Consider the following 17,714-nt stretch of genomic DNA (forward strand, 5'->3'; position numbering starts at 1 on the left):
TTCACTGATTTTAGTTATTAGGTTCAGGTTTTTTTTTCCCACATTGGTGGGGGTATATATGGGTGTCCGGATCAGTCACTTGTTGCACTGCCCTGAGGAAGGTCCCTCTGTGAGGACCGAAACATTGGTTGCCTTGTGTTCACAATATACTTTATTTTTGTTCAAACCTGCAGTGTGCTGTCTCTGTCATCACGATTTTTCTGGTAACTGTATATTTATACACACACACACACACACACACACACGATTTGCCGCTTTATTGTTTCATTAAGAAATGTTAAACATCTGTAATTTCAGACTTTCTAATGGGCTACATGAAAATTGCCAAAAACTTACACCAACAATAAGTTTAAGAGGTCACTTTATTTTATTATGCTAGCGACAAACTACAGAACATACAACTTCATTTTGTTTCAATGTTAAGTAGCAAATCATTCAATGTAGTTGCATTGCGGTTTCCCTATAGTTTCAAAGAAGTGCAACATTAGCATTTATAAAGTAATATACAGCATTGTAAAAATGCATTACCTTACAATAAATAAATATACAATTGTTCAATGGTTCAGGAAGCCTTTTAATGGATAATTAAAAAAACCAATTCACAGCATTAACCTACTCAAGCTTCATTACATCTTTTCTAAACACAAAAATCCCTCGTGTTTTAACATCCTTCTTATTTATTTTTTTTAGAAGTAAAACAATCATAGAGGAGACCGAATGCAAAAAAACAATGAAAATGCGCCCAGAATCCACATATGAAATACAATAATTTTACTAATATTGAAGCAGAATGGAAAAGAAAACAAGTATAAAAATAATTTCAGGTGAAAACATCTGCTGCCACAAATGGATTGAAGCATGAAGTTCAAAGTACTGCACAAGTCAAGTTTCTAATAGGAAAGGCAATAAAAGCAGATGCAATAGAACTCAACATCTCCAGATTTCCACTGATAGGTGACTGCTGAGAGTCTTAGTGTAGGTCCTGCATGACCTGAAGGTCCAGAGTGGAATAGAACAAAACACAGGTGGATGACACTGAACTGGACAAGAGTGGAATGTCTCGGAATGTCTCAGAATGTCAGTACAATATAGAAACAGGTCACGGCTAGTACTCTGAGATCCCAAAGGAGATGATAATTTGAAGGCTGATGTACCTGTAGGACTGTCAGCCAGGCATCCATATCTGTAGCCTATGCGCAAGTGGGAAATGGAAGCGTCCGGTAAAGGAACCTCCATCAAAAGGTAGGTGTGTCAGTACAGCTTGATCAAGTGACAATGACAGCTGAATAGGCGGTAGGCACAGTGGCACTGTGTATTAACCTCGTAACGCAGTAGAAACCACCTTTACGCGTTTTGTAGCAAATGGCCACTTCGTCAGGCGTACCCGTCAAAGTGGCCGTTAACTACAAAATGCATAGGGTGGTTTCTACCCAGGTTTCGAGGTGAATACACCCTGCCACTGTGAACAGCTGAATAGGCGGTAGGCAAGCAAACACATCCGGAACTTTGACACGTAGTCTTACCGTGTATCGCTGGGACGTCAATACTTGCGGTTCTCTGTGGCTTTCAACGCGATCAGTCCTGTGATTACAGCTGGTGGAGGAGTTCAAGGCAATTGTCCTATTTGGCGAGGTGCAGGCAATGTAAAGAATCCAGTACTCCCAGCGGATCAACATTAACCGTTATCTGTGGATTGGAACATGGCTGGCGAGGTGTGTGGTCTGTACCTTCTCTTACCGGCAATTCATATGACTGCAGTCACTGGATCAAGCTGTACCGGCACACCCACCTGAGACGGAAATGTCCAGGTAAAGGAACTTCCATTTCCCATTTGGCATCAGAGGCTACAGATACTGATGACTGGCTGGCAGTCCTACAGGTATATCAGCCTTCAAATTATCATCTCCTTTGGGATCTCAAAGGACCAGCAGTGACCTGTTTCTATATTGTACTGCCATACTGAGACATTCCACTCTTGTCTAGTCAGTGTTGTCTACCTGTGTTTTGTTCTATTCCATTCTGGACATTCAGGTCATGCAGGACCTACACTAAGACGTCTCAGCAGCCACCTATCAGTGGAACTCTGGAGACGTTGAGTCCTATTGCCTCTGCTCTTCTTTCCTCTCCTATTAGAAACTTTACATGTTAGGTACTTTGAACTTCTACTGCCACAAACAGATTGAAGCATGATGTGTAGTCACCTGAAATTCTTTTTATACTTGTTTTTTCCATTCTGTTTCAATATCAGTCAAATTATTGTATTTCATATGTGGATTCTGGGTGCTTTTTCATTGTTTTTTGTGCATGAGGTCTCTTCTATTCACAGACTGGTTCGTCGATTGTCTAAAGCAGCATATGAATCCAAGAGTTTCACTTCTGAGTTTTCTCCTTTCACTTTGTTTCACTTTTTGGGCACATTGTCATTACACTATACCACTGGTATGTAACACGTTTTAGATTCTATTGGTCTTTGCAGCGTCAATTCACATTTTATACCCTGGTCATATCGTGCATGTTGATTGCACTATTTTTATATATTTTTTCCATTTGAGTCACACTTGCGTATTATGTATTTATTAACAGATTCACATATACTATTTGTCTAGTCATCTAGCACTTAATTTGTTCCTTCATTCACTGAATTGTTGATCTTATTGATAGTGTATAGTGCACTTCAATTGTACTAAAACAAAAATCATAGACCTTGATTTAATCTTTGTAATATTTTCTCCCTTTCTAGAAAAAGATCTTTCCGATGTAAAATTCTCTGAAGCCTCCGGTTTAGTTTCTCTCGGTCTGCTTCAGTCTTGCTGCTGGTTTGCTTTGAGACAGTGGACTGTTTATCATATTGGGTGATGTGATCTCTCTTCTTCTGCAAACTTTCCTGTTTGGGTAAGAAAACAAAATACATTTACAAGTGGCAGAGAAACAAAGACAAACCAAAATATTGTATACTACCATTGTTAGGGCAGGTCCACTGCTGCAGGCCACGCGGCGGGGTCCGATCACATTGCCTAAAGGCATTGATCGCGCCCATAGACCGCGCGGGCAGACGTTGCGCGGGAAATCAGTTTCAACCGATTTCTCGGCGCGACAGCCAGGTCACGTGAGCGGTTACCCGATGAGGGCGAACCAGCTCCGTGACGCCCCCAGGCACGTCTACCATGGAAAGAAAACGCACCCGCTTCACACACACGTGACGTCACAGCCTTCGCACACCTCCGTACGGGGGCGAAGGCTATATGGCCTTAGCCTTAGGAACCAGTATATAAAACTTTACCTTTGACAATGCTTGTGCATAGTTTTTGTGAGTTGAGCTGTGTTATACAGCAGTTTTATTGTTATTATTGTATTATTGTTAAGGCAGCAAAACCCCGTGCACTACATTATTTTTAGTTCTAGGATTGAAGCAGGGGTCTCCGGAGCTGAACTTTGTTAATTTCAGCTCCGGGGGGCCCTGCTTCCAGAGATACTTACCTCTCCGTAAGTGCCAGTATCTCTGCAACAAGGGAACGTGTGTCTCTAACGAAATGGCAGCGTTTAAACGTCGCACGAGCCAATAGGAACCATGATGTCATCCCTTGCGGCCTCCTATTGGCCCGCGTGGCCTGGACATTTAAACTCCACAGAGATACTGGCACCCCCTATGGAGGCAAGTATCTCTGAAAGCTTGGGGTCCCCGGAGCTGAACAATTTACAATTCAGATCTGGAGACCCCCTGTTTCAAATCATAGAACAAACTCTTCCCCCCCCCAAAAAAAACACCACACATTTATGGCAAAATGTTTTGCGACTTTGGGCCTCATGCAGAGAGCAGCGCTATGAACAATCTCGCCATTTTCCGGCGAAAATCGCTCTAAAAGGCTATAGGGAAAAAAAAAATGCACGATTTTTTTTTTCTCTCCCTTTCAGCTGCGCGAATCTCCTCCTTTACAATTCTCCACATGCAGTAATGCTAAAAATAGCGGATTTCGCCCATTTCTGCATATGGAGAATAAAACTCTCCATTAAAGCTACTTTTTCTGAAACTCTCCAATTTTTAAATTCGCTGCTCTCTGCATAGGCCCCTATATTGGCTTACAGCTAATCAGGCAACAGTACAATTGCACCACCTATTGGACAAATGTTGTGTAATGAAAGAAACTGCTCATGAGCCATCATCTCATCTTTGACCAAACTGAGTTTAAATGTCTACGATATTGACTGAAAGGATATCCCTGGTTCAGCACAGGTGGCTCAATCATAGTGACCGAGCCACCTGTGCTGAAGCGGCGATATCCTGAAAAACTGACCTGTTGGTAGCTCTTGAGGACTAGAGTTAGCTACCCCTGTAATAGACAGTCTGCTGTTTGGAAAACAGCAACAGATCTGTTTGTGATACTAAATAAACCACAAATGTTCCCAGCACTCAAACGGAAAGGACAGATAGTAAATGGATCAGCCAAAAGTAAGTATTTAATGGTACACGAATGATGCAAAAAATGGTCAAACAAAGACTAAAAAAGAAAGCACTACTGTATGTGCTAGGGCAGGGACAAGGACAGGGAAGGAGAAAAGGGAGAGGGAAAGAAAAGGGAAAACACAGGGAGTTAAAAGTCCAGGGCAAGGGGGGCAACGTCACGTTTCGGGGTATAGGAACCCCTTCTACAGGCCCGTTCCCATGTAGACCGTAGTCACCTGGTACATCCCTAAACCCTGAGGCACAAGGCTCAGACCAACTAACCCTAAGGCCCCGCTCCCTCAGTCAGCGCGCCCGCACTGCAGACAGGCGGGGCGCTGACAGACACAGACTGCGATATGCGGTCTGTAGGGAGTGGGAGCCGGAGCGGGAGGTGGACGGGCGTGGCTTGAGCGGAGGGACCCGCTACTCCCCCCCCCCTCCCTCCACGGGCTCGGGCTGCAGGAGGGAGCTGCTGCTGGAAGGTAAGCATCAGCAACAAAACACACACACCCCTCACTTTGCTTCCTGACAGCTCCAGCTCCCGCCCCCCACCGCTGATTGGTTCATCAGCGCACCATGTGACGCGTCACTGCTCGGGATCACAATTTTCTTGCATCCCCTGGCGGCTGACGCGTCACAGCGCGTAGTGAGCCAGCAGCGAGGGGGGACTGGGACTAAGTGAGTAAACGGAAAATTGGAAAATAAGGGTCTGAACCTAAAAGGTATATATAAACACTATAAAGGCTATCTAAGTAGCAGTGGAGTTAGCTGGCAAAGCAGGGTGCTGAAGGGTTAATGCCCCACGCTGGAGAGCTTTGAGTCCAGTAAATGCAGGAAATGTCCAATGGCAAAAAACAGGTCGTGGCAGCAAACTCCTCCTTGTGCAGGCAGCCCAGCAATGTGCAGATGGTGATGTCTGAGAGCCTTAAAGCGGCGTGGCCTGATGACGTCTTTACCAGCTAACGCCACTGCTACTTAGCCTTTATAGTGTTTATATATACCTTTTAGGTTCAGACCCTTATCATCCAGTTTTCCTGTTACTCACTTAGGGTTAGTTGGTCTGAGTCTTGTGCCTCAGGGTTTAGGGATGTACCAGGTGACCACGGGAAAGGGCCTGTAGAAGGGGTTCCTATACCCTGAAACGGGACCTTGCCCCCCTTGCCCTGGACTTTTAACTCCCCATGTTTTCCCTTTTCTTTCCCTCTCCCCTCTCCCTTTTCCCCTTCCTTGTCCCTGCCCTAGCACATAGTGCTTTTTTTTTGGTCTTCGTTTGACCATTTTTTTGCATCATTCGTGTACCATTAAATACTTACTTTTGGCTGATCCATTTACTATCTGTCCTTTCCGTTTGAGTGCTGGGAACATTTGTGGTTTATTGATTATTTGGGAGGAATCAGGGTCCTCCTTGTTCCCGTCTTGCACCTATTATTTCACTTTATACAGAGTTTTGTGTGCTGTCTAATACTGTTTGTTATGTTTGTGATACTTTGTGGCCAAAGGGAAGTGGATACGATAGCAGCCAAAGAATGATCAGTAATTAAAAAATAAATTAATAGCATTAGGAGTTTAAAAAAAAAACTTCACACACACACACACACACACACTTTAAACAGTTCAGTGTCTTTCAAATGCAGAAGACATTTTTGTTACTTAATGCCAATACACATTTGCCCTTCAACGCCACATTGCAGGCACCAATGCCACGAAAGTAAAACAGCTTTGATGAACTGTGGAATGTCGTACATGACCAGGCCGTGTCATATGTTTATACCAAAGGGCATAAACACCACATCTAAAACATTACGGAACAAGTGCCCAAAGTCTTAGGCCCGGGCCATGATGCCTTCGCCCGCACGGAGGCGTGCGGAGGCTGTGAGAAAGAGGGTGCTTTCACCGAGCGTGGTCGACGGGCCGGGCCGTGCCGGGGCGTGCCTAGCGGCGTCAAAGAGATGGTTCGCCCTCATTGGGCGAACCGCTCACGTGACCGGCCTGTCGCGCCAAGAAATCAGTTTGAACTGCATCCGCACGCACGCCGCATGGACGCGAACACTGCCTTACGGCAGTCTGTTTGCTCAGCGTCCGCACGGTCTGCGGTACCATCGCCCCAGCCTTAGAAGTTCACCCAACAAAGTTCAACAGCACAGAATTCCCTGAAACGTACCTCTGTTACTGCAATATCTTTCTGGACTTTTGTAACTTGATTTTTGAGATCCACAACTTCTTCCTGGTTAGGTAAAAACATGGATGAACACATGCTGCCAAAGAAATGCTGTGACAAGAAACATTCATAGCCCAAAACCACCTGTTAGAAAGCTTTAGAGCAGATGCTCCTTTGTGTTTAATACACTTGTGACCCATCTGCACCTGTAGCATTAAAATGATTAAGACTAAGTAGTTGGAATCCATGCCATCTAGTTAGGGCGCTGACTGATCACATAAGCCAGAGATTGGAAGTTAAAACCTCCTTGGTGTCTTTGGCTTTCTTTTAAACTCACACAGGTTAAGCACTGCACTTGCAAATACACCCACTACAGTCTCAGTAACTCATCACACATACCTCTCACATTGCAAGCTTTGCAAGGATTCCTAATGTTTTTCTATTTGGTTCAATTATTACAACAATACAGGGATTTCATGCGTTTCAGCATCTTTTTTCTAAAGTACACACACACACGTTACAATTTAATTGAACTAGAAATATTGGCTGTGAATTGCAGTATCCCGTACATTTAGATACAAGGCTTTGCTTGAATGATATGGGTTATGTCAGAACATATCTTACATGTAATTTCTGGACTCGAGATTCAGCCGCCTTCACATGCTCATTACAGGAATCACTTTTAAGACTAAAACAAAAACAAACAAAACAAAGTAAGCGTAATAATTAGCAATTTGTCAAGTTCTCAGAATAAAATAAAAAAACATACAGGAGAAGCTGGCAATATACATTGATTGCTTTAAGCAGCAAATCCCCCTTCAATGCTTTCCTGCTGCCCCCCTGACTGCACAGTCCCAGGAACAGCACTGCTCACTTATACATGGGAGCCCCTATACCTGTCAGGCGAGCAGAGCTTTGAGCTTTTGGGAAGTGGCAATTGCTTGTGAGCCTATATGTAAGGGACCATCGCTGATATCTGGCGGTTTTCTATATCCCCCAGACTCGAAGGGACCATTATTTTGCTGAGAATATAAAGAATAAAGTGAATTAAACCAATCCTTGGAAGGTAAAAGTCTTTTTTTGAAGCCGAAAAAAGTCACATTTTGATTTAATTTATTCTGTCTAAATGACCACTACTGTTTATTTTAGGAGTGACTTCCTGGTGTGCCCATTCTACCTATCTTGGACCATTACAATATATTGTAAATGGTTTGGAAAAGTGTCTACATCTCCTTCTTCAATATTTTATGAAAGATGTCTGTATACATGAAATTGAAATGGAGATACTGCATGGCAGTATGCTTTATCATGTAACATAGTACATACCTCAATTTATCATCTACTTTACTTATTGTATTTGTAGCGATTTGCTTTCTTCTCCTCAATTCTGTCTGCGCTGCAAGGAGTCTAGCACACGCCTGTTGCTGCACATGTTGGATGGACTTTGGGTTTAACTGCTTCAGAACCTCCTCAGGAGGCAAATCCTTCACAGAGGCGGGATCTTGCTTCCTACACAGGAACACCCTCCCAAGCTGCACTGTCCTTTCATAGGACATTTTCTAGAAGACCAAAACAACATCTTTTAATGTTTCATTCTCTGTAGTAGGGGGTGAATGCAACATTTTCATTATATGTATGCCCCCCTTTTCTAGAAGGAATTATTAGTCCACAGTAATGGTGTGTAAAGCAGCATTTGTACTTGGGGATTTTGTCCTAGGTGGAAAGTAGGTCGGTCTCTGGAACTGAACTGCATTCATTTCAGATGCAAGGACCACCTGCATCCCGAGATACCTCTGAACACGCAATACAGCGATTTAAATATCCCGCGACCCAATCGCAAGCAGCAACGTCATCCCATGTGGCTCTAATTGGCCCACCTGAGCTTTAAACAGGATTGAGATACCAGCAGCAGCTTTAGGGGTATGTATCCCGGGGGGCACAGGATCCCCAGAGCTGAAATTAATGCAGTTCAGCTCCGGAGACCCCCTGCTCCCCACCTAGGATGATAGATAGATTTCTTAAAGTAGCCATATGAGGAACAGAAATAATAACCAAAGTGATTGATTCTTTGACAATGGCGAAACATAACATGTATACAAGCACACGAAAAGCTTAGCAGGAGCATTAAAAGAAAATACTAACAGGCATACATATTCAAGAGATATATCGAAACACTTACGTGAATAAAAATTAAAATGATCCCCCCCCAAAAAAACCATAGGAAATATTACAGTTTCATTTCATAACCCAGCATGCAAGATAATACCTGCCAACCAACGCCAATTATATGTATTCCCATTTGCTTGTCTGTTAGCAACTTTGGTCTTCCTTTAGACCTTACCCTAATATACCAGTCTGCATCATTATCCCATATGGAGGTATGAATAATGATAAAAACCCATACACAGTAGAACAAGAATGTATCCCACTTGTGTGGTCTACCCCGTTATTTTTGCTTTTGTACATGGTGCACTAGTGACTAAAATGTGATCTGTGCCTCTATGGCAAGACATCACAGTAGTACATAGCATTTCAAAAATGTCCCACGGTAAATCAATATCATTCTTGTACACTGCATAAAAATAACGTAGAACATGGTCCACAGACGCATTTCTTATGAAATGATCTTATACTGAAGCGTCTTTTAACATAACACTATAGGAAGTTGCTGACTTCAGGAGTATATGAATTGTAATATCACTACCCCAAACCTGCAAAGTTGTATTCAGCACGTGGACTACATTTTATTACCATTTTGTGAATATCGTGTTCAATTTTCTCATTTTTAGCCAACGTCCATTCTTTTTCTTGATTTGCTTTAGCAAGCTCCTTTTTTAGATGTAGCAATTCATCCTGTAAATATAGTATTATTACTCATTAATACCAGAAAGAGCCAAGACTGATTTTTACTAAATGTTGCCTGAAAAAAAATGTGTTATGATAAAATAAATACACATCACGAAAGTTCGTAATTTCAAAAACTCTTGTATGAAAAAATGTATGACTGAGGGTGTGACCATAAAGCAGACACAACTTAACTTTTCTTTCAATTTGTTTTAAATAACAAAGTCTCTAAGCAACTTTTGTGCACCTCAAAGAGTCTGTTAAAAAAAAAAAAAAACAACACAAGGTTCTCCTTAATTGTTAGGTTCTCCAAATTATTATTTTTGCATGTAGTGCAAGTGTTTAAAATTTGATTAATCATTCCAAGTGGAGTCTTAAGACGCAGCTATGAGGAGAATAGAGGATCCTCAACCTGTAAAAAAAAAAATATATATATATATATATATATATATATATATATATAAACACTAATGGGGAAAGGCATAATAATATAGTAAGAATATATTGAAGAGGTAACAAATGAACAAGTAGTGCGTAAATATAAGATGTATTAGAGAAGTGTAAGAAAAAAAGGTGTTATTTTTATTGTAACGGGTTATAAATAATATTATGTCCATTTTTATGTAAATGGTAATGTAAGTGTCTCAATATGATGTAAGTATAAATTATGATTTTGAAATATTGTGTTAGTTATGTGTGATATGTTGTATATTTGAAAAACAATAAAACAATCCATAATAAAAAAATGTTTCTTTTAAAAGTATGATTAATGCAATTTCATTCAAATAAGCCACGTTTTAACCTGTGGCAAATAACTATTGTGCCCCTTCTGCCCCCATGCTGAACCGTTCTACTTTCTGCCCCCTCCCATTGATAATTAGCTGTGACTACCAATGTGTTTCGCTCGCCTTATCGTTAAAAAAAATGGGTCATCCAATAGGAAGCCACAATGTCATCTCTTGCAGCTTTCTATTGGCCTGTGCTTTGGCAGCCGTTTTGAATCCTCAGGAAGAGGCGAGGTGATTGGCAGCTACGACTATGTATATGGGAAACCAGGCAGAGGACCCTGGAGCTGATAACAGAGTGGTTCAGCCATGGAGTCCCCCTGGTCCTTATTTCTGAGAGAGAAAAAAAAAATTACATTTTTTTTTTAACATTTAAATCATTTGTTTCACGAGTACGATTCGAACTTTTCCCTCAAGCACAACAGGAAGGACTATTATTATATGCAGCATTTTCCCCCCAACAGAACTTAAGCCGCTTCACAATTACAACATAGCACAGTCCCTGCCCCCAACAAGCTTACAATCGGTTTTGGTGCCTGAGGCACAGGATATATAGTGACTTGTCCAATGTCACAAGGAGCCGACGCTAGGATATGAAGGAGTCAGCGCCTTTACTCACTGAGCTGCTCCTTCAGCACTATATACCAACGTTGGCTAGAAAACCCACATGGTAAAAATCTTGTCAATAAGCAGCAATGGTGACAATAACTTAACGGTCAGTCAGTACCTTCAGCGCCTTTGCTTTTTCTTGATTCTGCAGGTGTTTGAGAAACTCCAGGTCTTCATTACGGCACTGGTAACCAGGCATTTTTTTCAGTAAACCAGAAACCCGCATCCGATTTAATCCTGAGCAAAACAAATCGAATAATTGAACACGAGCATTACATACCAATGTATTTTTCTAAGATTGAAAGTACAATTAACTGGAAAACCAACACTGAAACGCAAGGAGGGGACGTATTTAACTAAAGCCTTAACATTGCAGAACTGGAGCACAAACACGGCACCAGACTTTACGAGAAAAATAAAAACATTCCTTTTAGAACCAGTGGGAGTTTTAGATAAATATGGTGCAGTATTGTGGCACCAGTTTTGAACCATTTTTGCTGCCACAATACCTTGATAGATTTCACCCAAAGAGCTCTAGTCACACACTAGCAAGACATTTTTAGCGTTTTACTCAATGGAAACAAGAGGAGATCACAGCACAGCGAGACCCCAGAGATCGTCACACAAACAAATCATACCAACTGTTATCAGCAACATCATGTAGTTATTTGTAATGGTGAAAGATGAGTTTACAATGCTCTGCCAATTACGTGTTAATCCTCGACAGCAGACCACATGCAGCCTTGATTGTATGTAATGTAATAGAAATGTTTAAAACAACCATGATCAAATTCCAAATGCCGGGGCATAAAATGGTTTGCGTCTCAGCTTCCATTTAATAGGCTAAAAAGCCGCTTCCCAGTGCTGGAAAAGAGATCATTTCCATTCAACTGAATGGCAACACAAATATTTTCCAGTACGGGGAAGACCCTCACAGCATATGGTAAATGTAAGCAGATAGGATCCTGGTTGTGAAGGCGATAAGAACACTCACCATTCCGTTACATTTTGGGAGGACACAGCCTTTGTGGTATTATCTTTGAGTGTCGTTGGAGGTTTCGTTTACAAGCACATTCATTGAGACCAATACTTACCGTGAACAGGTAATTCACTTATTCGCCGGTTACTCTTATTTTCACAATCTTTTGCTTCTTTATGTATCTGTTTCGATAAAACGTGAATAATATTTCATTATAAAAAGCAACAGATGAAGATCTTAAAACTCTTTAAGAATCTTCCGATTGGTGATATAAATAGGTTTACATTTTCTAACTAGACGCGACACAATAATTTTTGATTTAACATAACTAGAAAAAAAAAAAAAACTTCTGCATTTCAAAACATTTGCTTACATTTGAGAATAACCATTATGGTTTCCTTTTTTTACCGACAGACAAATTGTAAAGTAACCAGGGTGCAAAGGTAAGCCTGCACCCCACAATTTTAAGACAATTTGAAAAGTTTGTGTATTTTAAATTCATCTATACTGTTTACTATGATTTTAACGGAAAATATACATCACAAAACTGTCCCTTGTGCAAGCGCGGATTTCCCAAAAAAAGAATGATCACCAAAAAAGGCACGTGTAAAACTAGTGTATATAGTACTTCAGTTTTTATTTTGATCATGTTTTGTCACCAAAGCAACAATTTTATTGAACATGCTTTTTTCCTTTGTTATTGTATTTTCAAAACGTTACTGATTTCATATGTATCTGAGTAAATGAAAACCGTTCACTTCAAACAACACAACCATGGACTATCAAATAAATGCTGCTGTTTAGGGACAAAACAGAATTGCTTATCATAGGAAAGTTTTCAGACACTGGTGTTGTCTGGGCTAAGCAAGGTTTTTGAGAATTCATAGTACTGAATTGAAGTGCACCTGAGAATACTTGATAGCTATATTTGAAGCAGCACTGAAGGATTTCAGCACAATTTGAGATCAGGAATACAAGCATAAATCCTACAGAGTGATCACATAGGGACAGTGTTGCAAATCCTAAATTGGATAGGAGGATCAGAAGTGCAACCACACAAACTAATAAAGCCAGGAGTGACACTTCAAAGCTTACATCACATACAGTATTTTAAATGAAAGCGCCATAAAACAGAGTTACAATATTGGAAACCACCCAACCGCAGCTGCCATCTCTAATGCACCTCCAAATATCATCACGTCCTCTTTTCCTCTAAACAGAGCAAAAATAATTTGTAACATCGTTGATTTTGCCCCCCAAAACATCAAGGGGTGCTGCTCTAATCCACTAAGGCTAAGGCCCCGCTGCACGCGCCCGCCTTGCTTGCCGGCGGCGCGTGCAATTCACTGCACCGCGATCTGCAGTGAATTTTTTTCCGGCGCGGGGGGGGGGGGGGTGGGGGTGGAAGGGGGGGGGGGGCATGGCCAAAACGGGTGGGGGGGCGCGACCGCCCCACAGCGCAGCACTGCAGCCGCCCCTCAGCCCCATGGCACCCTCACACACTCACAGGCACCCTCACACACTCACAGGCACCCTCATACACTCACAGGCACCCTCACACACACAGGCACAGGCACTCGCACACACACAGGCACCCTCACACACACAAATACACATGGGGGGGTGAATCGGGGGGGGTGAATCGGAGGGGGATCAGAGCAGGAGGGGAATCGGAGCAGAGGGGGGAAATCGTAGCAGGGGGGGAATCAGAGGGGGAAATCGGAACGGGAGGGTGAATGGAACGGGGGGGATCGGAGCGGGGGGGGGAGAAATCGGATTGGCTGCTGGGATCCAATCCGTGATTGGTTCCCTTACATGCCACGTGACGCGGCACTCGCCGAAATCACAAGCTCCTTGTAGCTCCGGCTGGCTGACGCGTCACAGCACGCAGTCAGCCACGCCGGAAGGAGCCAGCGGGGACCTCAAGACCAGAGGCAAGCAGCTGGTGGTCTGCGGCTGCGTGCGTGCCACTGGCCGCAGCGGGACCAAAGCCTTACATGTTGCATGTAAAATAACACCCACTTCATCTGGATGTATTTCCTCTTCAGGATCCACGTTCTCTTGCTCACTCTTGGCTTTCCTCAAGCTGGGCTCTGCACACTGTTGCTCGAAGGATATTTCTTCACGCTCTTCAACGTGGGCAACTTTAGCCTTCGGCTTGGTGGCTGGTTTGTCACACGCCATTGAATCCTTGGATATCGCTGGTGTCTTGCTCAGTTTTTCCTTTGCAAGAGGCTGGTTTTCCTTCAGGACATCAGACTTTGTCATCGATTCTTGATGGCTTGTTAATATGGGAGTGCGCTGAAGCTGTTTGCCAGAAGGAACCATATTGTCTGTGATTTTCACAGCATTATTTGTGATTAATTTATACAATTCCCCAAAGGAGCCAAGCCTTACTGCCCTGGGTTCAAATATCTGGGAGGGCAAAGGAGGCAAGATCCCTGGGCCAGGACTTCGTAGAAGTTGGCGTCCTGGGTGCAGAATATTCGTGGGAGATGGATAGAGGGAGCCCTGTGGCTTGTGCTTGCTTTTTACGGGATTGTGGTCAAAAGCATTTTCCTGCTCAGGTTTTTTCAGCTCCTTGAATTCTTTGGAAAAGTTCTTCACTTCTTGGTCGTTGAGGGCAGTTATAGGACATTTCCCAGCAGGGATCACCCTCTCTGTCTTGTGTAGAGACATTGCCTGTATTAAAAACACACAACATGCATATTAGAATATATCTATATATAAAACTCAAAGTGTTGTTTGTGCGTCCCTGTAGACAATTTGATTGGTCCGTCTGCCCTCCCACGGCTCTCATTGGCCGGTGTGTCGTGCCCCCCAAGGCTCTCATTGGCCGGTGCGCTCTAACCCACTCACACCACAGGAGCTGTGGAGGAGGGGAGCTGTCTGTATGGCAGCCGTTAACTCTTCTCCCCCCCCCCCCCCCGTGCCCGTTTCACAGGCTGCCCCTGCCCACTGCGGCTCTGTGAGGGTGGGGGGGAGGCCGCAACACACAAACAGAGAGACACTGCGGCAGTACTTACCGGCAGACGGGGTAATGCCACACATCACCTCCCTGCCTGACCCTGCACCTCCCCGGCCCGCTATCACCGAGGCCTCCGGGGCTGCGAGTGTGGAGAGGCGGGAGCACCGGGAGGCCCATGAGGAGAGAGGCCTCACTCCCGGCTACACCGCTCACACACCGGGGGGGGGGGGGGGGGGGAGGGGAACGACCGCAGCACCGCAGCACCGCATTCACTCTGTGTCTGGTGACGGAGCAAGCCAAGGGACAGCTTCTCCTGTGCCCAGAGAGAGGTCACGTTATACAGGGGTGACACGCTGTATACAGGGGGAAGAGACTGCTTCCAAGGGACACTCAGAGTTGTATACACTGAGGTACACGTGGCTCCGCCCCCTGACCCGTTTTGGACACACACCCCACGCAAAAAAAAAATATACCTGCAGACCGCAGTGCAGTGAGTTGCACGCGCCGCCGGCAAGCAAGACGGCAGGGGGGGCGAATCACCAATGTGTAGGGGGGGGAACGGAGGTGTGAAGGGGGGGTGGAGGTGTGAAGGGGGGGGTGGAGGTGTGAAGGGGGGGGCGGAGGTGTGAAGGGGGGGGGACACCAGCTGTGAACGTGGGAGGGGATCCCAGCTGTGAATGCGGGAGGGCCGCATTCACGTGCAGGGGGGGGGGTGCAGATTGCTGTCACCGGGGCTGAAAGGAGAGGGGGGGCGGAGATAAGGGGTGAGCGGAGAGAGTGGTGGAGCGGGAACATTCTATCCCGGGCAACACCGGGTATATCCGCTAGTAGTAAATAAGTATAAAATGATTTCTACCACCATTTCATCAAGTCAGTAAAACAATACAAATTAACAAGGCGTGGTTAAGGAATATCATAATTTTGTGTTTAGAAAAAAAAAAGTTGCCACACAACAGTTTGATAAAACAAATGTGGGGTGGGTGGATGGATGGATGGGGGGGGGGGGGTGGATGGATGGGGGGGGGGGTGGATGGATGGGGGGGTGGATGGATGGGGGGGATTGGCCCCAGCTACAGTAGCTCACATATACAAACACAAACATGCATGGGATAACAACGCAATTGACCTTAACAGTAGTAGTAGTAAATAAGTATAAAATGATTTCTACCACCATTTCATCAAGTCAGTAAAACAATACAAATTAACAAGGTGTGGTTAAGGAATATCATAATTTTGTGTTTAGAAAAAAAAAAAAGTTGCCACACAACAGGTTGATAAAACAAATGTGCAACATTATGTGGATTATTGATCAAGACTACAAAAATGTAGCAAGGCTGGTGGCAGGGGGGGGGGGGTAAACAGGATAGGATTTATCGAAGAAAAAAATAACATTGGTTCAAATGGAACTGATGCAAAAGTAAAATGCTGTTTTTGCACTACCGAGGCTTCAATAAAACAGTCCACAAGTGTGTACATATACACATCTAGCTCACGGTACTAAGGCAGTTCCTCTTAGCACCCAAGTGTTCCAATGACAGTGACATGTTAAAGGGGTTGATGCCTTTTTACCAAAATTATTGCAGCTACCAGACTGGGTGGGGGGGTGGGGGGATGGCCCCAGCTACAGTAGCTCACACATACAAACAAAAACATGCATGGGATAACAACGCAATTGACCTTTTAATATAACAAGAAATATGTATTATTCTGTTTCTTTGGATAGAAGGATTATCTTTTCGATTGTACTCATGGGGGGGGGGGGGGTAGCTTGTGAGAGAAACGGGTATTTTATCTTATACTGAACATCATCAACACCACACACCCCATGTTGCAGATGATCAGATTGGCAAATTCAGTTTAAGATATAATTTATTAGAAAGCCTCCATCCGCCCAGTGTACCCCTTACACATATCATGGTCCTTCCTAGATTTTTTTTTATCCCAGTAAAGGCTTCACAGTAGCCTTCCCAGCCAGCAGAATGAGCTGCTGTTGTGGCTTGTAGCATGGAGGTGTCAGCTGTACCCAAGGATAAGCAGAGCAACTTCCAACAGTATATGATCAAACAAAAAATGCATTTTAATGGGAAATGTGTTACTTTTATCAACAATAACTGTCTTTGCGCTGTTTGGGAACGTTTGGTTTTTTTTTTTTATTTCAGCCCCTGCCCGCCAGCGGAGTGCGGCTCCCCCACTGCCTCGTGGCGGCTCCCCCACTGCCTCGTGGGATGTGTTGCCGGCTGCTGCTCGGCGCCAACTAAGCGCTGGTGGCCACTTACCGCCTTCGCCAACGGCTGCCTGCGCACGTGACCCCGCGCACGCAATAACCCGCGTTCCAAGACACTGCACAGTATCAACCGTTTTCAACAGGCGCGCTGCTGCCCCCTGATTGGGCGGGAGGCGAGCGGTCCTATTGGCGGGCTAGTCCGGTTCAGAGCTGTGATTCGCTCTCCCCCAGTTGCCCAATTGAAAGCTTTTCGATTTAGTGACGTCATAGGTGCCCTCTGGCGTCCAACTGGAGGATGTGTCCTATGTGAGAGGTTATATGGGTTGAACCTGGAGTTTATAAATGTAGTGTTCGCCTGGCCATTCAAAGAGGCGCTGGGTGGCTATAAATATAAGTTAATAAGATCAGATTAGAATGTTGTGGGTGTTGTAGTGAAGTGAAAATACCATTATACAACACATCTAGATCAGGCGTGTACAATTGTATTGGGCGGCTGCTGTACTGCTGCCCCCTACACAAAGTATAAATTAATAGCTAAATCGAAACTAAATAACGCCAAAAGTAAACAAAGGTAATAAAAACAATAAAATATTACAAAAAAAAAAATGTGAAAAAATGTGAAATCCTAAAAAAAAAAAAATGTAAAAAAAAAGTGTGCAGAAAAAAAAGCGAGTGCAGAAACTAAAAATTTGGTAAGACCTACGCT

At 43.8% G+C, this 17,714-nt stretch overlaps 2 protein-coding genes across 4 annotated transcripts in view; one reads left to right on the forward strand and one right to left on the reverse strand.

Annotated features, from left to right (window-relative positions):
- Window positions 1–2,158: 2,158 nt before the first annotated feature.
- Window positions 2,159–17,187, reverse strand: LOC142491456 (uncharacterized). 2 transcript variants are annotated; one of them, XM_075594069.1, is made up of 9 exons: window positions 16,881–17,014; window positions 13,839–14,498; window positions 11,932–11,998; window positions 10,956–11,074; window positions 9,351–9,452; window positions 7,926–8,158; window positions 7,224–7,287; window positions 6,603–6,665; window positions 2,159–2,884 (listed from the first exon to the last, which is right to left on the reverse strand). In XM_075594069.1, exons 2-9 carry the CDS (start codon window positions 14,493–14,495, stop codon window positions 2,696–2,698), a joined length of 1,494 nt encoding a protein of 497 aa, XP_075450184.1. In that variant the 5' UTR covers window positions 14,496–14,498; window positions 16,881–17,014; the 3' UTR covers window positions 2,159–2,695. The 2 variants fall into 2 exon arrangements, with proteins under 2 accessions (XP_075450184.1, XP_075450183.1); XM_075594068.1 differs by lacking the exon at window positions 16,881–17,014 and adding an exon at window positions 17,061–17,187 and having other exon boundaries at window positions 2,160–2,884.
- The window catches only part of LOC142491457 (syntaxin-19-like), a 30,200-nt gene continuing 29,670 nt past the window's right edge, over window positions 17,185–17,714 (forward strand). The window contains exon 1 of one of the 2 annotated variants that reach the window (XM_075594071.1): window positions 17,185–17,579. The gene's annotated coding sequence lies outside the window, so the exon portion shown is untranslated. The remainder of the gene's footprint in view (window positions 17,580–17,714) is intronic. The other variant, XM_075594072.1, reaches the window with a different exon arrangement.

The sequence above is a fragment of the Ascaphus truei genome, chromosome 3 (assembly GCF_040206685.1).
Source record: "Ascaphus truei isolate aAscTru1 chromosome 3, aAscTru1.hap1, whole genome shotgun sequence".
Taxonomy (NCBI): domain Eukaryota; kingdom Metazoa; phylum Chordata; class Amphibia; order Anura; family Ascaphidae; genus Ascaphus; species Ascaphus truei.

Bases quoted from the DNA above. Each gene is read 5' to 3' on its own strand.
- LOC142491456 (XM_075594069.1), bottom strand. From the start codon at position 14,495: ATGTCTCTACACAAGACAGAGAGGGTGATCCCTGCTGGGAAATGTCCT. The intron at 7,288-7,925 runs GTATGTACTATG...TTTTTGTTTTAG, and splicing joins AAAGTAGATGATAAATTGAG to TCTTAAAAGTGATTCCTGTA. The intron at 6,666-7,223 runs GTAAGATATGTT...TTACCTAACCAG, and splicing joins CTCGAGTCCAGAAATTACAT to GAAGAAGTTGTGGATCTCAA.